At 36.9% G+C, this 23,264-nt stretch overlaps 1 protein-coding gene and 1 long non-coding RNA gene across 5 annotated transcripts in view; one reads left to right on the forward strand and one right to left on the reverse strand.

Moving 5' to 3' along the window:
• The window catches only part of LOC149782047 (rap1 GTPase-activating protein 1-like), a 435,320-nt gene that overhangs the window by 41,331 nt on the left and 370,725 nt on the right, over nucleotides 1–23,264 (forward strand). For all 4 annotated transcript variants that reach the window (XM_089933464.1, XM_089933461.1, XM_089933463.1 and 1 more), the window contains exon 2: nucleotides 18,022–18,300. In XM_089933464.1, the coding sequence (XP_089789590.1) occupies nucleotides 18,162–18,300 (139 nt within the window). In that variant the 5' untranslated portion in view covers nucleotides 18,022–18,161. The remainder of the gene's footprint in view (nucleotides 1–18,021; nucleotides 18,301–23,264) is intronic.
• The window catches only part of LOC149782048 (uncharacterized), a 202,569-nt gene that overhangs the window by 4,813 nt on the left and 174,492 nt on the right, over nucleotides 1–23,264 (reverse strand). The gene's annotated exons all lie outside the window — the stretch shown is intronic.

Here is a 23,264-nt window from a genome sequence, read left to right on the forward strand (position 1 = left end):
GAGCTCTAGACAAGAATTTAATAAACTGGATATTTTACTTCCTGGTTCAGAAGCTGATTGTTTTTTTTGTTTGTGTTTCTGGATTATTTTGTAAACAACACAAAACAGAAACTTGTGGTACAAGACAGCCTTGATTATCAAGATCTTTGCCATGTCATGCCTTTTAGAATGCATTATTGATGTGACTAATTCAGGATACTTTTGATTATATGGCTGTATTGTAATGTTGCATTCATCAACTCCAATCTGTTTATGATGAATCTCAACATCCCATAACATTGAATGTGCAAACCCCACTGTCCTTGTGCTATTAAATCTACTGGGCAACACCAGTATAGTGGCAATCACTCTTTATACTCTTGTTGTTAAATCTATTGAGCAACATCTGTGTGGTGGCATATAATCACACATTGTCCTTGCGTTTAATCTACTGGGCAACAGGATTGTAGTTTGCAGTTGAGTCGCTCCGTACACTTGTGTTGTTCAATCTATTGAGCAACATCTGTGCGGTGGCAGATAATCACATCTTGTCCTTGTTGTGTTAAATCTACTGAGTAAAATGTGTATGGTGGCAGCCAATTACACCCTTGTCCAGTGTTGTTAAATTGATCATGCAGCACCAGTATGGTGGCAACCAATTACACCCTGGTCCAGTGTTGTTAAATCTATCAAGCAGCACCAGTATGGTGGCAACCAATTACTCCCTGGTCCAGTGTTGTTAAATCTATCAAGCAGCACCAGTATGGTGGCAACCAATTACACCCTGGTCCAGTGTTGTTAAATCTATCAAGCAGCACCAGTATGGTGGCAACCAATTACACCCTGGTCCAGTGTTGTTAATCGATCAAGCAGCACCAGTATGGTGGCAACCAATTACACCCTGGTCCAGTGTTGTTAAATCGATCAAACAGCACCAGTATGGTGGCAGCCAATTACATCCTGGTCCAGTGTTGTTAAATCTATCAAGCTGCACCAGTATGGTGGCAACCAATTACACCCTGGTCCAGTGTTGTTAAAAATATCAAGCAGCACCAGTATGGTGGCCACCAATTACACCCTGATCCAGTGTTGTTAAATCTATCAAGCAGCACCAGTATGGTGGCAGCCAATTATATCATGTCCTTAAGTTTGTTAAATCTATCAAGCAGCACCAGTAAGGTGGCAGCCAATTACACCCTAGTCCAGTGTTGTTAAATCTCTCAAGCTGTACCAGTATGGTGGCAACCAATTACACCCTGATCCAGTGTTGTTAAATCTATCAAGCAGCACCAGTATCGTGGCCACCAATTATATCATGTCCTAAAGTTTGTTAAATCTTCTGAACAACACCTGTGTGGTAATTCTTCAGAAGCGCTTGTATAGAAACATTGTACATTAATAGGAAACTTTTTTTAATAAAAAAACAAAGCCTAACATTATATAGTAGTATGCAGTGGTGGATCCAGAAATGTCATTTATTGGGTGATAAGTGTCATGCAGACAAATAGATGTGAGATCAGTGGGACAGAACCGCAGATGGGCATCCAGAGGGTCAAAGCCCCCAGAAGCTTCTGCATTATAATCATTTACAGAGCATAATTTTCAAACATCTCACTGTAAAGAAAATTACGAAACATTCTGGTTGTTTCATACTCTTTTTTTTTGAGTAGGATGCATGCGCTAGCTTTGCCTTCCCACCTGCATTTGGCTCCACAGTGTCCAAGGTAACTTGCAGATTAAGTGAGTCTGTAATTGTCAAGACATCCAAAACTTGGAGAAAATTTATCTGTATGGCATATCAAGGGACAAGCACCAAATATCTTGAATTTGTTTCGTTAGCAAAGTTTATATGGATCTAATACAATGCTGTGCTTAGACCAAGATTGTGTTTGGGAATAATTCCCCTTTAACCATTTTTTATATGCATTGAAAATTGGTTGGGGGGGGGACATCAGTAAATTTACCATAATAAAGACTTGCATCATTAGTTTTTGTTTATTTTTATTTGTAATTATGTTACTTTTGTTAGACTTGCAGCAATACATAGATCAGAATCAGACATGCAGCAATGCATAGATCAGAATCAGACATGTAGCAATGCATAGATCAGAATCAGACATGCAGCAATGCATAGATCAGAATCAGACATATAGCAATACATAGATCAGAATCAGACATGTAACAGTGCATATATCAGAATCAGATGCGTAGCAATGCATAGATCAGAATCAGACATGTAGGAATGCATAGATCAGAATTAGATGTGTAGGAAAGCATAGATCAGAATCAGACATGTAGGAATGCATAGATCAAAATTAGATGTGTAGGAAAGCATAGATCAGAATCAGATGTATAGGAAAGCATATATCAGAATCAGACATTCAGCAATGCATATATCAGAATTAGACATGCAGCAATGCATAGATCAGAATTAGACATGTAACAGTCCATAGACCAGAATCAGATGTGTAGCAATGCATAGATCAGAAACAGACATGTAGCAATACATGTATCAGAATCAGACACGTAGGAATGCATAGATCAGAATCAAATGTAGGAATGCATAGATCAGACTCAGATGTATAGGAAAGCATAGATCAGAATCAGACATGTAGCAATGCATATATCAGAATCAGATGTGTAGCATTGCATAGATCAGAATGAGACATGTAGAAATACGTAGATCATAATCATACATGTGGCAAGGACCAGATCAGAATCTGACACTTAAATGTGCAGATATCAGAATCAGGCATGTAGCAAGGACCAGATCAGAATCTGACATTTCAAGCTATGCAAATATCAGAATCATACATGTAGCAATGCGGTGATCAGAATTGGAAATGTAGCAATTTTTAAAACTTTGTGTTCTTAAATGAGATAACAGAAAAGAGTGAAACCAACAAGTTTAGTAATTGCAACAAATTTATTCCTCTCGAATACAAAGTGAAAATTTAAAAGGAACTTACAGTATTATGAATTAAGTCCAAAATGGTCCTAAAAGTTCTGCCACAAGTCCAGAGTATGGCATGATCCAAATGAATTCAGTGAGGTTCTGAATCAATTTCAATCTTGAATGTGCTCATGTGCCAACAGTCTTAAATGTGGTGACATGCCAACAGCCTTGATGTATCATAATGCTATAACCAGAATGTCAACAAATGAATACAAAATAATTTCAAAATAGTAATCCGGTCCTAAAGCCATGGAGCACTTTATAATTCCAATTGAATAACTTAAATAAATAATTCCTCAGAAATTTTAACTGAACACAGTTATAAGACTGATTCCACTACAGATGTTAAGATAGGAATTAATAATTCAGATATGAATAACCTTATTATAAAAACTGACGACACAGGAAGAGGACCAGGATGAGGGTCAAAAGTTCATTTCTAGAACATTCTAAGCTGTCAACAAGATCAGGTTGTTTACTTAAATTTTAATCTACAACATGACAAATATCAAGTAGATCTGGAATTTTAACTGGGAGAACTAATGCCCTGAACTCAGATCCAAGTAAACATGTTTACCAACAGGTACTAATTACAGGGTTAGAAGCAGACCTCAAAAACCTCGTAAGAATTAAAATATCATTTTGACCTTGGAACAAAAAGAAACCCTAAACAAACTGAAGGAAACCTAAATAAAAAATTATCCTACAAATTTGAAAAAAAAAAAAAGGACCAGCTCTACCCTGACCTAAAAAAATGCTCTTTTGCAAACATTTTTTTTAGACTTGCTTAGTTTCTTAGCACCACCAGGTATTTGTTTTTGTAATTATGTATTAATTTTCACTCTATATTTTTATTTAGAAGCAAACTCAAAAAGCATAGTTTATCAAATTTTTTATAAATGTTTTGCTCACCCTGGAGATAATTTTATAACTGCATTTTTGTATTGGATCTAAAAAAAACATTAAAACCTAGACAAAAAACAGAAACTCACCTCAAGTTTTAAAATTTAATTTCTCACCCAGTAAGTATATTAAAATATAATCTACAATTGTAGCCAAAAATGAGCTACAGCATATGCAATATGTTGTTTACAAAATGACCTTACAAACTATAATCATGGACAAAGGTGAAACACACAACATAGGTATACATAACACAATGCGCAGATCAGAATCAGACATGTAGCAATGCAATGATCAGAATCATGTAGCAATGCAACGATCAGAATCAGACATGTAACAGTGCATAGATCTGAATTGGATGTGTAGCAATGCATATATCAGAATCAGACATGTATCAGAATCAGACATGTAGCAATGCATAGATCAGAATCAGACATGTAGCAGTTCATAGATCAGAATCAGACATGTAGCAGTTCATATATCAGAATCAGACATGTATCAGAATCAGACATGTAGCAATGCATAGATCAGAATCAGACATGTATAATTCATAGATCAGAACCAGACATGTAGCAATGCATAGATCAGAATCAGACATGTATCAGAATCAGACATGTAGCAATGCATAGATCAGAATCAGACATGTATCAGAATCAGACATGTAGCAATGCATAGATCAGAATCAGACATGTAGCAGTTCATAGATCAGAATCAGACATGTATAATTCATAGATCAGAACCAGACATGTAGCAATGCATAGATCAGAATCAGACATGTAGCAATGAACATATCAGAATCTGACATTTAGTATATGCATACAGAACTCAGCACTTAAGACGTTCTCTTTGACTCATTTTAGGACAAGTCTTATAGCCTGTTGTATGCTGTAAAAGGTCCGTAAACCTACAACAGCAACAACTCTCTTTAGAAACTGTAAATATTTTATGTACAAAGCTGAAGGCTAGGGAAATTTTGTGGCCTAATCATTATAAAAATGTCTAGAGATTGCCTTCTTTTGTAACTCATCCAATGATCCTGTTAAACTGTCTGATGAAACTACTTTCTCGGGAAGAAAGTGCTGTGTCCATAACTATGTCTGAAGTGCTTTCACAGTCATTGACTGATTTGCACTTGTTTTGCCATGCTAATTCTTGTAATAGAGAAGCCCATCAGAAATTTAACATGCATACATTGATTGAACCTCTAAAAGTTTACCAGAAGTGCACCAGTCTGTCAGATCATTACTGTGTCACTACTGATTCTCCATACAATTTCAGGGCTTGTGGATGCATTACAACACACTCAAACCAGTCATAACATTATCAGCTAGTCACTTGTACCATCTGTACTCATAAGAAATGCATACTGTACAAGGGGTACTAAAATCAGACAAGCAGACCAATGTCAAAACTGAAAAGAGGGTACAGTGTGAACATTTTTTTAAGAGACCTTGAATGAAATATGGTATTTCCTGATAGTGTGCCCTGAGCAAATGTTATGAACTGATTCAGTATCACATTTCAACTCCTCCTGGCCTTGAGCTATCTTAAAAATTTCTTAAAATCATTGCATCAGCTAATTTGTGCATGTCTGTTGTAGATTGGAATCAGCCTTTATCTTATGAATCAAATTAGACATAGTTGTCATTTTTGATTGTTAATTGGTATTTTAAACTTGATCACAGTTTTCATTGTTAATTGGTATTTTAGACTTGATCACAGTTTTCATTGTTAATTGGTATTTTAGACTTGATCACAGTTTTCATTGTTAATTGGTATTTTAGACTTGATCACAGTTTTCATTGTTAATTGGTATTTTAGACTTGATCAGAGTTTTCATTGTTAATTGGTATTTTAGACTTGATCACAGTTTTCATTGTTAATTGGTATTTTAGACTTGATCACAGTTTTCATTGTTAATTGGTATTTTAGACTTGATCACAGTTTTCATTGTTAATTAGTATTTTAGACTTGATCAGTTTTCATTGTTAATTGGTATTTTAGACTTGATCACAGTTTTCATTGTTAATTGGTATTTTAGACTTGATCACAGTTTTCATTGTTAATTGGTATTTTAGACTTGATCACAGTTTTCATTGTTAATTGGTATTTTAGACTTGATCACAGTTTTCATTGTTAATTGGTATTTTAGACTTGATCACAATTTTCTCACATTTCTGGCCCTGCAGTTCTTGAAGGATTCTCACATACAAACGACTTTAAATTCTGATGTCATTTGATCAGGATTTAACATTGGCCAGTAAGATATCAGAGGTCTAGAATTAATTCAGAGTTGGATTAGTAGAATATTTGTATAGTAATATATTGGGATGTTGTTGATAGTATTGTTTAGTATTGTCTTATATTGTGTTTTTTTATTAGGGATCTGAAAGGTTGCAGAAAGTGATCGTGTTTATTTTTTTCACATTGAAAATGTTTCTAAGTCAAACCTGCTTGTGAAGGTCATTTGTAGAAGGCAGAGTCCACAGGTCTTAGATTTTTAAAGAAAGAACTTCAGGTAGAAATGAGTTGTCTTTAGAGGCTGCATTTCTTGCCTTCTGAAGTGTCACCAGCTTTAAGGACCATCAACTCATTGAACTCCTGTGTTCAAAGTGTACTGTACTCTTGTATCTTTACCTCTTCTGTCTCCTCCTGTATTCAGAGTGTACTGTACTGTTGTATGTTTACCTCTTCTGTTTCCTCCTGTATTCAGACTGTTGTATCTTTACCTCTTCTGTCTCCTCCTGTATTGAGAGTGTACTGTACTCTTGTATCTTTACCTCTTCTGTCTCCTCCTGTATTCAGAGTGTACTGTACTGTTGTATGTTTACCTCTTCTGTTTCCTCCTGTATTCAGACTGTTGTATCTTTACCTCCTCTGTCTCCTCCTGTATTTAGAGTGTACTGGACTGTTGTATCTTTACCTCTTCTGTCTCCTCCTGTATTGAGAGTGTACTGGACTGTTGTATCTTTACCACTTCTGTCTCCTCCTGTATTCAGAGTGTACTGGACTGTTGTATCTTTACCTCTTCTGTCTCCTCCTGTATTGAGAGTGTACTGGACTGTTGTATCTTTACCACTTCTGTCTCCTCCTGTATTCAGAGTGTACTGGACTGTTGTATCTTTACCTCTTCTGTCTCCTCCTGTATTCAGAGTGTACTGGACTGTTGTATCTTTACCTCTTCTGTTTCCTGCTGTATTCAGAGTGTACTGGACTGTTGTATCTTTACCTCTTCTGTCTCCTCCTGTATTCAGAGTGTACTGGACTGTTGTATCTTTACCTCTTCTGTCTCCTCCTGTATTCAGAGTGTACTGGACTGTTGTATCTTTACCTCTTCTGTCTCCTCCTGTATTCAGAGTGTACTGGACTGTTGTATCTTTACCTCTTCTGTTTCCTGCTGTATTCCGAGTGTACTGGACTGTTGTATCTTTACCTCTTCTGTCTCCTCCTGTATTCAGAGTGTACTGGACTGTTGTATCTTTACCTCTTCTGTCTCCTCCTGTATTCAGAGTGTACTGGACTTTTGTATCTTTACCTCTTCTGTCTCCTCCTGTATTCAGAGTGTACTGGACTGTTGTATCTTTACCTCTTCTGTCTCCTCCTGTATTCAGAGTGTACTGGACTGTTGTATCTTTACCTCTTCTGTCTCCTCCTGTATTGAGAGTGTACTGGACTGTTGTATCTTTACCACTTCTGTCTCCTCCTGTATTCAGAGTGTACTGGACTGTTGTATCTTTACCTCTTCTGTCTCCTCCTGTTGCTGCATGTCCTCTTCTCTGGATGGAGCTTCCTAATTAGATGAGCAATATTAATTATTCAGAGGCTATACCATGCTGAACTTGACTCCATTAAGCCGTTCATGATGGGGGCACAGCATATATCATCACATGCAAGGAAGTGCTTCACAGTTGAAAAATTTCAAGGATAACCAATCATTTGTGTGCCTGTTGTAAATTTGTAACAGATGTGGTTAAAAATTCTTATCCAGGCTTGCCTCATCAATTCTTATTAGTGCCTTGGTGCAGTAATGTTGTTTTGGACCTTGTGTCTCTTTCTTTCAAGGTATATACAGTACAATTTACTTATAATACACTGACCTTGAGAGTTCCAATTCAAGGTGTGTCATGTAATATTTTTGCTTTGTTTTTAAAATAAATTACAAATATCAAGCTGCACTTCATTGTTTGATTTGTTTGTCCATTTTTTTTCTTCCTGTTTTGTTCCTCTTCTGGACTTGTTACTGTTGGTTTCATATTTTCAGAATTGTTCTTGAACAAAGGCTTGGTTCAGCCAATGTGGATATGTGAGTGGGTCGGTGGTTCTTTCCGGGGGTTTTCCTGGGTTCTTCCTCCACCATTAATACTGGTCACCATGTATAGCCTGTCTTGTGCTGGAAATGGCATTAAACCCTACAACAACAACAACAACATAGGCTTGGATGTTCTCATTTGTGGTCTTTGTTGTTTTCTGTGTTTTAACTCCATATAAAAGTACACATTTCACATTTGTGTTCAAAATTTATTTGGTCTTTTCAGATGTTTCACAAGAGTTCTGTACTTGTTAATTATCATTAGGAATGCTGTTCTTGCTTTAGGCAACTGTTTTGCCCTGGGATGTGTCCCATGATGTTCTAGCCAATGGTCTTGGACTTCTTGAACGAGTATGGTTTAAAAAATAAAATTATACTATGTATTTTATTTTTTAAATTTTTTATTACCTTTGTTTTATTGTTATGCCTTGTACTTTGCTGATGTGACAGTAAACCATGCAGTTATTGATATTTGCATACATTCATACATACATACATACATACGCACGCACGCACGCATGCATGCATGCATGGTTCCTCAATTTTAGTTTGTACAACCCTTTCTTTGCCTCAGTTCTTGGGGCCCCAAGTGGCCGAGTGGTCTAAGGCGCTCTTCGTTATGGATCACTGCCATTTCACCTCTGTCTGCGGCGGTTCGAGTCTAGGATTCAGCCAATGTGGGTATGTGAGAAAGCTTGCCAGTAGCTTCTTGTGGGTCGGTGGTTCTTTCCGGGGTTTTCCCAGGTTCTTCCTCCACCATTAATACTGGCCGCCATGTATAGCACTGGACAACAAATTTTTACAAAAGTCATGTTACTGAAATAAAATTAGTCAATTCTTATCAATTTTTATGTGCTGAACACGAATATGACAGTCAAATTGCAAAATTGGCTCTAGTTTTTTTGTAATCTGCAAGAAATTAATGTTTACATAACGAAATGCATTCCAATAGTAAAAGGTCAGCTGTAATAGCCTACCTATAAAAAATCAAGTCATTGACTACATCTTAGATTTCTTCGCCTGTCTCTTGTACAGCTGTTCGGGAGCATCTCTGAGGAGTGTCCAGCAGTAGTCAGCCAGCATTGTAGTGGACCATTTTCCCTGGTATCTTTGTTCCATTGTTGCGATATCTTGATGAAAACGTTCGCCGTGTTCATCACTAACAATACCACAGTTGCTAGGAAAGAAATCCAAATGGGAATGAAGGAAGTGAATCTTTAGAGACATATTGCAGCCAAGTTTCTTATACTTCATCAACATGTCTTCTACTAGTTCCTTATAGTTTTCTGCCCTAACATTTCCGAGGAAGTTTGTAGAAACTAGGTGAAAAGCATTCCATGCTTGTTTCGCGTCACCTTCCAGCAAGTTGTTGAACCGGTCATCTTTGAAAAGCTCTCGAATCTGAGGACCCACAAAAACTCCCTCTTTAATCTTTGCTTCGCTGAGTCAAGGGAATTTTTCATGCAGGTATCGGAATGCTGGCAAAGTCGGGTCAATGGCTTTCACGAAGTTCTTCATCAAACCTAGTTTGATGTGAAGGGGTGGTAGCAAGATTTTCTGAGCCTCAACCAGAGCTGGGTGTTGGATATTCCAGTGGCTACATTCTGCCTGTGAGTCCATTCCTTCCTCATGTAGTGCATTTCCCTTGCTCGGCTATCCCACTCGCATAAGAAACACATGTATTTTGTATATCCTTGCTGCAGTCCCATTAAAAGGGCAACTACCTTCAAATCACCACAGAGGTGCCAGCTGTACTTGTTATACTCAATGGAATTCAGTAGCTGCCTTAAGTTATCGTATGTCTCTTTCATGTGGACAGCATACGCTACTGGAATAGATGGAAGAATGTTTCCATTGTGCAAAAGCACAGCCTTGAGACTCAGTTTCGAAGAGTCCACAAATAGTCTCCATTCTTGTGGGTCATGAGTGATTTTTAAAGCATTCATGAGGCCCTCAACATCGGAACAGAATATCAGATTACTTTCCTTTCTGAAGAAAGGCTCCAATTGCTGGTGGCGCTTTCGATATGCAGTAATTGTGACATCTTCTTCTAGAAGATTCCATTGTTGGAGTCTTGATCCTAGCAATTCTGCCTTGTTCTTTGATAAGTCCAAATCACGAATCAGGTCATTTAGTTCTTCCTGTGTTATTCTGTGTGGGGTTGATGATGCACCACAGTGAAAATCTGGATCACTGCATGCTGATGGACCAGGAGAAGAACAGGTCGACTCACCTTTGTCTTCGTCAGATGAATCAAGAGAATATTCTGCTGGAGGTTCTGGAATAGGAAGTCCCTCACCATGTGGAACTGGTCTCAATGCAGACGGAATGTTTGGGTAGACTATTCTCGACTTCTTTCGCTTCGTTATTCCGCCAGAAAGAGGAGGAACCAAGCAGAAGTAACAGTCATTTAGGTGGTTGCTTGGCTCTCTCCACGCAATTGGGACTGCAAACGGCCTTGATGACCTTTTGCAATTCAACCACTGTGAAAGCTGTGTTGTACATGTAGCACAGCATATATGCGGAGCCCAAGGCTTGTCTTGGTCACCAACCTTGCATCCGAAGTAAAGATGATATGCCTTCTTCACTTGAGAATTGATACTTTTCTTCTGGTTGGCAAATGTCACTTCCCCACAAATATAGCAAAAATTGTCCGCGGTATTAACACACTTTCGAGGCATTACTGTTCTTTATTGTACGTAAATGGATAAAATAATAAGTTTTATGTAACAGTAGCTTGAACTGTCTCGCACAACGTCTAAAATATTTTAAATGCTGAACCTATCTGATTGGGCTTTATATAGTACACTGCTTACGTCAGCTTCAGCAGCCGCCTGGCATTAGTATAATAGGCCTACACATGTATAGTACACTGCTGACGTCAACTTACTTCAGCAGCCGCATGGCATTAGTATTGCATTGCATCAGAAAATGATGCAATCAACTGTGGATGATGTGAGCATGATGGTATTATGCAATGTTACATCATTATTCCGGATGTTGCTGCAGTCCTACTGGAGAAATTTACACAGTGAAACATAGAAAATGAGGTATATGAATATCTTCAAAACGAGAGCCAATACAAATTTTTCACGGTTATATTCGTGTTCGGCACACCAAAATACTACAGATTAGGGCCTTTTCAAGTCAGTAATGATTTCACTGTTGACCAGTGTAGCCTATCGTGTGCTGAAAAATGGCGTTAAACCCCACAACAGCAACAACAAAAAGCCTCAGTTCTTGCCTTTGATACTTCCAAAATTGGTAAACATGTCAGCTTCTAGGCTTTTTCTGTTGTATTTCTTGTTCTTTTATTTGTTGATGTCAAGTCATACATCAGCTATAGCTGTAAAATTATGATCAAAGATAGATGCAGTTTTGTAATAAGTTAAGAATGGCTTGTCACCTTGCATGAGCTTTTCTTGGGAGATGTATGGTCATGCATTTCCTGTGGCACCTGTAGCAGATTTTTGGCATTTTGATGGTTCCTGCAGAGGATAGGGATGCCTTATTAACAGGATCATTCACTCTGCCTGTTTGGTACCAGATGGTGTTTATTTGACAAATTACAAAAAAAAAAGAGAAGATATAATATTGTCAATATCTTTAAAACCAATTCGGTTCCAGATATTTGTTGACTTGTTACAGTCATCAAGAGTTATATCTAGATTGGAAAATTGTGTTACATATTAATCACTAGAGCAGAAACAAATAACTAAGGATTCAGTTCAGAATAGATATTTGCAGATATGCAAATAGAAAGTAGGTATTCAAAATATTTGTTTACCAAATGGGTTTTACAGCAATTTTTACAAGGGGCCCTGAGCGGCCGAGTGGTCTAAAGCGCTCTCCGTTACGGATCACTGCCATCTCACCTCTGTCTGTGTAGGTTCGACTCTCAGATTCGGCCAATGTGGGTATGTGAGAAAGCTTGCCAGTAGCTTCTCGAGGGTCAGTGGTTCTTTCTGGTGATTTTCTGGGGTTCTTCCTCCACCATTAATACTGGCCGCCATGTATAGCCTATCGTGTGCTGAAAAATGACGTTTAACCTAACAACAACAATAACAATTTTTACATGAAACTTAACAAGGAAACAGTTTCAAACCAGCTAAATTGCATGAAATTCCCTCATGTTGCAATTGAAATGTCAAACTTCTGAGTTGTCACATTGTGCATCACATTGAAATGTCAGACTTCTTACTTGTCACATTGTGTATGACATTGAAATGTCAGATTCCTGGCTTGTCACATTGTGTATGACCTTGAAATGTCAGACTTCTGACTTGTCACATTGTGTATGACATTGAAATGTCAGACTCCTGGCTTGTCACATTTTTCATGACATCAAAACGTCAAACTTCTGAGTTGTCACATTTTTTGTGACATTGGCATTTCTGTTAACTTGTTTTCCCCAGGAGATTCTTTTCATTTTGGATGGAAATGGGGCTAGGAAATGTGCTTTGTAGATTCCATCTGATTGCATTCTAACATCTGCTTCTGAGAGATTATTATTTTGCTGGATGCCTAGGTGTCTATAAAGATGTATTTGATTGGCTATTTTGCATGTGCAGAAGGTCAAAATAATTATTTTGGCTTGTTGGACTCGACAGTTTTTGCCTCCTGGCTTGTGCAATAGTTGCATTCCCAAGAGTGGATGCATAACTCAAAATGGCGTTACTCAAAATATTTGTTTCAGTCTTTAATTTTCATTGAAAAAGATGTTATTCATCTAACTTAAATACCTTTAATTTTACCTGTTTACAAATCCAAATTTTTTGTTTTTGACAAATAATTTCATAATGTTTCTGTCTTCACTAACAATCAGTTAAAATCGTGTTAATGCAAAATTCATGCAAGTCAAAGTTGTGTTATGTTGGCAGATACCTTTAGTCCCTCTTTAACAACTAAAAGAACATGTTTGGTCGTAATAAGCTTGAACTTGCATTCATTCTCTTTCCAGTCTGAATACCTGAGAAATTTATGCAAGACCTTTGAAATGTGTATATCTGTGATGATATAGCTGAATTCATAGTATTTTAAGTACAATGGGTGGGGGTCATTAAATAGAAAAGTTGACAAAAAAGGATAGATTTTAATGTAACCATTCATAATTATATATATATATATATATATATATATATATATATATATATATATATATATATATATATAATGTAAGGCAAGTAACAAATTCATAGAAGTTTTCTCTCATTCTTATGCCATTCATGGGAGTCATAAACTATACTACCTTATAGCGAGATTGCCTTTTAATGCTATTCATGACACAGTGCTCTCTCATATAATACAGTCTATGGTAGCCACATATCATATTGCCTTATAGTGAAATGTCTTTACATGATACAGTGTTCCCTTATTATAATGCTGCCCATGAGAACTACAGAGTATACAGCCTTATAGTGCACCTGCATTATAATGAAGTGCATGCTACTATAGTGAGACTGCTTTGCAATGAAGTACATGCTACTATAGTGAGACTGCTTTGCAATGAAGTGTTGATGCATATGATTTTACTGTCACTTAATGAAATGGGATCCATTACCGTACCTGCCTTATAAGAGGAAGCATGTTATAATGAAGGGCCTTATAACAGAAACCATGTTATAATGAAGGGCCTTATAACAGGAACTGTGTTATAAAGAAGGGTTTTATAACAGGAACCATGTTATAATGAAGGGCTTTATAATAGTTACTGTGTTATAAAGAAGGGCCTTATAACAGGAACTGTGTTATAAAGAAGGGCCTTATAACAGGAACCATGTTATCAAGAAGGGCCTTTTAAGGAGTTAGTGATGTACATGTTGAAATAATAGGCTGTCCCCTCCCAATGAAAATATAAAAAAATTGAAATTTATTATTTAGTATATATATATATATATATATATATATATATATATATATATATATATATATATATATATATATTTTATAAATTTTTAAATTTGACCTAGGGTGCCTTATGTTTAGAAAGCTGGAGATGACACTAAACAATAGTTAAGTGATCCATTATGGTTCAGTTGTAACCGTAGCAGATACATATGATACAGCATTACTTGTAAATGCCATGAGCTGTGGAAGCATTTTTGTGTATTTCCCAGTGTATAAATGGATGGTGTATTGTCAGTAAATGGGCCAGTCAGCATTCCTCTGTGTGCCAGGTGAATCTAATAATGGCATATCCTTGTTTCTTGCTATTGAACTCGTAACCACTATTAAAAGTACTCCCTATTACATCATGCATTAGACTATATATATCTCCTTTACACTTGTAACTTGACCAGCATGACTTGTTAATCTGACCTTCTAAAATAGATAATCTGGTATTGACTACTTGAGGGGAAAAAGTATAGTGAGCATGCAATCGGAATACTTAATGCACACAATAATTTATCCATAACATTTACACAGGATGCATACAGATGATAAGTATGTGTTGTGAATAATTGATGAACACAAATGATAAGCATGCAGTATGTATAATTGATGTATAGAAATGATAAGCATGCAGTGTGCATACATGATGCACACAGATGATAAGCATGCAGTGTGCATACTTAATACATACAGATGATAAGCATGCAGTGTGCATACTTGATGTGTACAGATGATAAGCATGCAGTGTGCATACTTGATACATACAGATGATAAGCATGCAGTGTGCATATTTGATGCATACAGATGATAACCATGCATCATGCATACTTGTGCATACTTTGATGCTTACAGATAACGATGAACATGCAATGTGAATATATGATGCATATAGATAACCATGCAATATACATGCATGATGCATATAGATAATAAACATGCAGTGTGCATACTTCATGCATACAGATAAGCATTAAGTGTGCATACTTCATGCATATAGATGATAAGCATGCAGTGTGCATACTTGATACAGATAAAATAATATATCCACATTTAAACAGGACCCATACACTTAATAATTCATGAGTAAACTGGGTTTTGAAGAATATTGCAATGAATAATCATAGGGACAAATCCTGAACTGGTCATCTTGTACCATCCACAAATGAGTCTTTTGCTATATGCTTTCAAAGGAGTCTGCCAGTTATTTCAGTTCAGTGCACTATGATTTAGTCCAATCATTTTTTATTGGGAACATCAGAAGCATTTAGCTGTATGATAAAAGAAAATGAATTTAACTTAACTGTAATTACTCAAGTCATATTCAGGCCTAAAAGAAATGTGTGTTTCAGGTTGCATGATACAAAGAAATTATATTTGGTCCAATTAACGTTTTTACTTTTAATTATTCACTCAGTAACTGAAAATTAGTCTTCCATTATATTCTTGGCAGTAAAAATTGATTTGCATGATGACAAACCAGTTGTATCACTTTGGCAGTATAATGCCATATGTATCCTATGATAAGTCCATGCTTGATGATAAGCCCATAACTAATGATATGGCCCATGCTTGGGCTGGATGATATCGCTAAGCCCCAAGCTTGATGATTGTTCATCCTTGATGATAAGCCCATACTTAATGATAGTGCTAGAGGTGGATGATATCTCTAAGTTCCAAGCTTGATGATAAGTCCATGCTTGATGATAAGCTCATGTTTGGTGGCAAGCACATTTTTGATGATAAGCCCCTGCTTGATGATAAACCCATGTTTGATGGTAAGCCTACTGCTCTGGTTGCCTAATGGTTAGAGCATCTGCCCCAGATGCTTGAGGTGACAGGTTTGAACCCCAGCAGAGTCATACCAGAAACTTATAAAAATGGTACTAACAGCTGCATCACTAGGCGCTCAGCATTAAGATGTTCATGTTAGGAACTGGCCAGCCTGGTGACAGGACATAATTTGTGACTGGGTGGGACATCATGCAGAAATTGTCTGCAGCATGATGCCCCAGATCTAGACATCACTATAAGCTGTCACACTTAACAGATACGATAGCAATATGACTGATTTTTAAAAAAAAGCTATGTTAAAAATCCAAATAAATACACTTGATGGGAAGCCTATGCTTGATGACAAGTCCATGTGATAAGGCAGCCCAGTATGATGATATGGCAGTCCATGCTTGATGTCAAGTCCATGTGATAAGGCAGCCCAATATGATGATATGGCAGTCCATGCTTGATGACAAGTCCATGTGATAAGGCAGCCCAATGTGATGATATGGCAGTCCATGCTTGATGACAAGTCCATGTGATTAGGCAGCCCAATGTGATGATATGGCAGTCCATGCTTGATGACAAGTCCATGTGATTAGGCAGCCCAATGTGATGATATGGCAGTCCATACTTGATGACAAGTCCATGTGATAAGGCAGCCCAATGTGATGATATGGCAGTCCATGCTTGATGACAAGTCCATGTAATAAGGCAGCCCAATGTGATGATATGGCAGTCCATGCTTGATGACAAGTCCATGTAATAAGGCAGCCCAGTATGATGATATGGCAGTCCATGCTTGATGGCAAGAGCATGCTTGATGATAAGCCCATGCTTGGTGATATGCCCATGCTTGATGACAAGCTCTGACCCATTCTTTTACAGAATTATTGCAAATATTTACTAAAGAGCTTAATTGTTTGTTGATAAGCCTACCCCTATGTTTGGGAAAATCTATTGGGTAGCCCCTCCAGGTTGATAATAGGAGAAATAGTGTGGTGGTTTCTCATAGACTGATAGTAAAGTTGAAAACTGCGTATAGAACCTCATGAAATATTATTGGTGCAACTGCAATTGTTGTACTTAAAGCAGGTCCAGTTAGCATGTTGCTTGCAAGGTTGCCATTATTATTAGATCATGCTATCATGTTTTGAAAAGAAAAGTTAACCCAAAAAGCTGAAAATGTATGAATAGTTGCAAGTTTCATGTATATCAATAAACATTTTGAAGAACGATCTACAGGTTAGAGCAAATAGGAAAAACCTAGGGAGTTGCCTGGTGAGCTAATAATAAATCTGGCAGACCCTACACCAAGATCTTACTATAATGTTGACACCTTTCATGTATTATAATTGGCTGAGTCAATTAATTTATTAGCTTGTGTGATCATGTCAAAGTTTCATTCAGTCCTCAACAGTTGTCATGATAAAGCCAGCATGGAATCATTAGTAGACAAAGCAGTCTCATGGAGGGTCAGAGTGCGTCACCAGGATTTTATTTGAGGGTGGCAAAACTTGTCAAATTGTGGAACTGGGGTTGTGAGGTTCAGAAAAACTATATTTTAGGGTCGTGGCCAAAAAAGGTTGGGAACCACTGATATTGATAATTTTAACAGGCTCAACTCCTGGTTCCTGTAGGGGATGACATTTAGTTTACTTGGGTCTTATCCTTCATCTTGCCTCATTTCGTCATCATAGTATTTCTCAAAATAAATCTTGGGAATACATTCATTTCAATATGTTATTGGTTATAAATATTTAGATCTAAAACAAACATAGCAGGCTAGAAGGATTTTCTTCGCTATCAAAGACAAAAGTCTAAAAGGATAAAAACTGAGTCACCTACTTGATTTAGTCAGATAATGGTGTTTGATTGGTTGAATGCCATTGATGATGTCATGTTCAAATTATCAATAGAAAGTTACTAGGGTTGGAACGTTATGTTATGGGATGTTCAGGTGTATCAGCATCCAGATTTTAAATGTAAATCATGGATTTGATGTTCAGTATGAATGTACACTGTACCTCTTTTCACATACATGAAATTTGGTCGTTTTTTTGCATCTATTAGGTAAATTCGACATAGGCTTCGATACATTAGCACTAGTGACGAGCACAAAGAAGGTCTTGCAGGTGTACTTCTCATACACTGTCACAGTGTCATCTGATATTTTCACAATAAAGAATACTTTTTTTTAACTTTACAGGTGGCAGCTACAGACTTCTGAACAATGGCGACCAAGTGTACCCAACAACACTAGATGACCCGGTTGTCCTACAGCATCATCACCATAGCAACCATTTCCATAGCCACCACAGCCTCACACCTTGCAGGATACACAGACAGATGCCACAGATTTCCTTTGCCCTCCCCAGAAAGGCTTCATATGATGTTGAGCATCACCACTGTACATCAGAGGAAACAATGTATATCTGCAACCATAATAGACTGTCCCCCTTACAGACTAAACACAATGTTTTGAATGGTATGTTTATTCATTGTGAAAGATTTACTGTTGATCTCGATTCCATTTACATGAATAGCTTCATGCTGGAACAGCAGTATTATCAGAACAGATTTCCACTATTATTAGCTTACCTGGCCACAAGTTCATTAAGTGAACTTATTGGTATGGTCATTTATCTGGTTAGCAGCAAGTGTCATGCACTGTTTGTCCATTGTCCATCTGCATTTTGCCATTTTTAATTTCTTTTGGAGAACCACTAAATCGGTTCTCACCTGAATTTTGCAGGAAGCATTCTGGCATAAAGGGCTGATCCACCATTAGAAGTGTACTATTACTAAAATCAAAAATGTAATTTTAAATGATGTCTGCACAAAAACTGCTTAGCAAAATTTGACAAATTTTGATATCATCTAGGCATAAAAGCCTGTATAGTTTGTATAAATGTTGTCTGATCCATCATGAAATGTGGTCACTGTTACTAAATACAGAAACACCTTTAAACAACATCTCACAAATAGCTTGTTTCACTAAAATTGATAGTGTCTTTGCATGAATGTCTTGAAATTTTATACAGACTTTGGTGGTCTGTGATCATATATGGCCACCATTACCAAACGCATCCCTTAGAGGGACTGAATTTCTTCTGGTCAAAAAAATGTAAAGGAATCCATATTTATTCTTTTTTTAGCAGAGTGTTGAATTAAATTATCTGTGATATTCTTGAGTGATAACAAGGTTTTAAAATTGACCACCTTGACAGCCATATTGACTGAAAGATCAACACCATTTTGATTTGGTATTAACTAAACATTGTAAGAAGTTTTTAGGTGAAAACCACATGTTGATATGACCATGCATTTAGCAGTAGCGGTAAGATTTCAAAATGGCCACCATTAATGTCATATTGGCATTGTTTTCATTTAGGTGGTGCTATACAGTTTCGCACTTTGCATAGGGTTAGGATTTTAAAGAAAAAGAATTTCCCTGGCTTTCCTCACTGGTTATACTGGCTGTTTAAAAAGGACCTTTTATATCTTAGGTATAATGCAAAGAACCTTTAATTCCCTTTATTTTGGTGTATGATTGATGGGTGTAATATGGGTTATAGAGTATACAGCTTGGCCTTACTTCAGATGTGCACCTTTCAAAAAAGTGCTAGCTCTACTTGGTCATTTTCACTTCCTGAATTTCAGAGGTAAATTGTATAAAAAGAGCCGATAACTTTTTTTACATTTTACATATTTGGTGATTCATTCATTGCACTTCCAGAAGCTGGTATTGTCTAGTCTGGCAAAATTCATTTTCCCTATTTTAATAGCTGCTATGTATAGTGTACTTTAGACTAATTCAGGCTGATGTTTTAACACAAGGGAGCAGTCATTTTAGTTAGCAGTGTGCTTAAATCATGTAAAATTTCCAAAAGTACAATATCCAAAAGAAATATCATCCACATTACATTAATGTGGCATAGAGGTATGCCAATATTCTCTCCACTGTGCATGTTTTAAATGCGAACTACTTCACCTTACATATGTCACTCTCTCAAAAGTACATATTATCTGGTGAGCGCCCCCTTGGGACCAATACGATTTCAAAATGGCCACCATGAATGTCATATTGGCATTGTTTTCATTTAGGACCAATATGATTTCAAAATGGCCACCATGAATGTCATATTGTCCTTGTTTTCATTTAGGACCAGCTAGACACCACAAAAAGCTGAAAACAGCAGATCAGTGTGACTTTTTGTCTAGGAGGAGTAATGATCAAAGGATTTTCAAGATGGCTGTCATGAAGGCCATGTTGGATGTCAGAACAGCACTATGTTAATCGTGATATATTTAGGACAATCTAGATAATCATAAGTGTTATGCCTCAATGACATTAAACTAAGTAACAAAAAGAGTGAACACCTGAACGATTTATGTAAAATTCAAAATATAATTGATTTCCATACAATAGAAACTGAAAAATTAAAACTAACATATGGTATGGGGAATGAAATCATAAATAGTTCAAATAGTTGTCACAAGTCCAAAAGTGTTGAGTAATCCAAATGAGCTCCATTGGTAATCCAAATTAAGTCTACCCTGTTTTGCTGATGTACCAATAGTCTTGATGTATCACAGGTATAATCCAAAATGGTCTTTACATGTTGTTGTTATTGTTGTAGGGTTTTAACACCATTTTTCAGCACAAGATAGTCTATACATGGCAGCCAGTACAAGTGGTGGAGGAAGAACCCTGGAAAACCCTGGGAAAAACCACTGACCCACAAGAAGCTACTGCAAGCTTTCTCATGTACCCACTTTAGCCGATGTCTTTAAATTAATTCATATTAATTCAATACAGCTACTAAATACGTTAAGTCTGAGCAAGTGCCTGACTGTACTTGTTAACATGTTTACTTGAATAAAAGTTCATTGTACTGTCTTTGAAACTATGAATGTGATTACAAGAATGACCTCATCTCACAGTGCACCTACAACTATAAAGAATATTAGCATTGACTGTTATTTAGTAAACGACCATTTCAATTTAGAATCATGAAAATTAACACACATAATATAGATATACATAACATAAGTCTTATTGTTAACCACATGTCACAATGACACTATAAGAACTCTTGTGGTGGAAACCCCAGTTTGTCATGACTTTCTGTTTAAGAAGAGTAGCGATTGGATTTCAGATCATCACCATTTTCATTTAGGATCAACTAAAGAGTCTTAGGTGAAAACCCCATGCATTTTTGACTTTCTGTTTAAGAAGAGTAGCGATTGGATTTCAGATCATCACCATTTTCATTTAGGATCAACTAAAGAGTCTTAGGTGAAAACCCCATGCATTTTTGACTTTCTGTTAAGTAGTTGAAGCCATGATGATGTTCTGCATGGCTGACATGGTGACCATATTGGAAGTCAGACTGGCACCATTTTTGTTGAAAATCTCATGTTGATATGACCATCTTTTGAGGAGGAATAGTGATAGCAAGATACTGAAGATGGCCAGTGTGATGGCCATTTGTATGAACTGTCCAGGCAGCACCATTTTTATTTATGATCAGATAGGTGTTGGGATGAAAGTGTGTTAGGTTTCATTGCAGTCCTCCAAGTAGTTCAGGAGAAGCAGAGATAACAAACTTTCGCCAGTGGATGGATAGATGATAGACTGACAGTGGATCCCATAAATTCTTGCAGATAAACCTAAAATAGTGCCATCTAAAAAAATTCAGCATTTTTTTTACATCTTGGCATAAAAGAATTTAAAAGTTTTTTTTAGCTCTGCGGGTAAAGATAGAAGAGCTTTATCAGTTGGCCAGCATCCATCCATCTGGACATTGCCTACAGTAGTTGGCCAGCATCCATCCATCTGGACATTGCCTACAGTAATAGTAGTTGGCCAGCATCCATCCATCTGGACATTGCCTACAGTAATAGTAGTTGTTTACTATTGTCACTGCTCTATCTTGAAATTCTTGTCATGACTGCTTCTGAACAGATGAACTTTTCACTAAAAGACTTTAAATGATCTAACGATGGGAGTAAATGAAAATGGACATTATGATAGCTCAGTTGGTAGAGCATTGGACAATAAATCCAAGGGTAGCAGATGTTCATACTTGTCTGGTCCAGCATGGGTTAGTTGTATTTGTTTGTCTTTGGGAAAGGCATTTGGCTCTCATTTCAGCATTATATAGCCAGTAATGTGTGAAATGTGCCATTAAAACCTATCACCATATTAAATTAAAAACTGTTTCACAAAATTAAGTCAAAAGGTGTAAAGATAAGATAAACATAAATGTAAAGATAAGAAAAGCTAAAAAAAAATGACTCTTAGAATGGGGGTCAGAATTTTATTGTTATGTTTACTTTAGTTGCTGTTTATTCTCAGTGTGATAATAAGGTTTACAGTGACTACTGGAGACTACTAGAAGTGTTGTGGAGGTGAGTTATGTAATATTTAATTACACACTAGTTGATCAAAACCCCAACATGTCTGTCATGGTGGCCATCTTGAAAATTTTTTGTTGCTAGTCATGAAAATGCATGTGGAAATGCATGAAAATGAATCTGATGTGAAGTGCTGATTTGTCCAGGAGCTGTAGTGGTGAACATGCTGAACTCCAGATGAGAATAGTGCGGGTTTGAATTCTACCATCAGATCAACCCAGGTCAGCTACACTGGTTTGTTTCTGGGCATTTTGTAACCTTCGTGGTTTGTTGTGCTATAAAACACCAAACCTAACCTGGTGCCCCAGGTTACTGAAGTGCTCATCTTTACTAGTCACTGCCATCTCGCATCTATCCACGTGGGTTTGAGTCTCAGGCTAAGTCATTGTGGGTAGGTGAGAAAGCTGCCAGTAGCTTCCTGTGTGTCACTGATTCTTACCATGGTTTTCCTTGGTTCTCTCTCCACCAGTTATACTGTCTGCTATGTATAGCCTATTTTGTGCTGAGAAATGGCATTAAACTCCAAACAAACAACAACTAAACCAAGCCAGTCTGATTACCATCACTAAACCTTGTGAACTGAGGGGTTTTCACTAAAAGAATTTGCATCATTGTGCAGTTTATCCTAAATGAAAATTGTTTTTATCAGACCTCACAAACTGGTCATCTTTAAATTGCTTAGCAAAACGGGTTAAAACCAGAAGATATTATGGGATGGATTGTTGTCAGTCATCTGTCCATCTGTTAGCAAAAGATTGTTGTTGCTGCTACTTCTAAACTACTTGGAAGATTACAATGAAACTGTCACAGACACATTCATCATATGGTTTAGCTGGCAGTAATTTTTCACTTATGACCAGTCTTTTAGTGAAAACTCCATGTTGCTGTGACCATCCATTGAATAACAGCAACAGTGGCCATCTTGAAAATCTTGTTATTGCACCAGAATGGATGGTCATATCAACATGAGGTTCTTACTAAATGACTTCTTATGCTGTCTAGTTGGTCCTAAATGAAAATGGTACCTGT

The sequence above is a fragment of the Sinohyriopsis cumingii genome, chromosome 15 (assembly GCF_028554795.1).
Source record: "Sinohyriopsis cumingii isolate HCF-2022 chromosome 15, ASM2855479v2, whole genome shotgun sequence".
Classification (NCBI taxonomy): Eukaryota; Metazoa; Mollusca; class Bivalvia; order Unionida; family Unionidae; genus Sinohyriopsis; species Sinohyriopsis cumingii.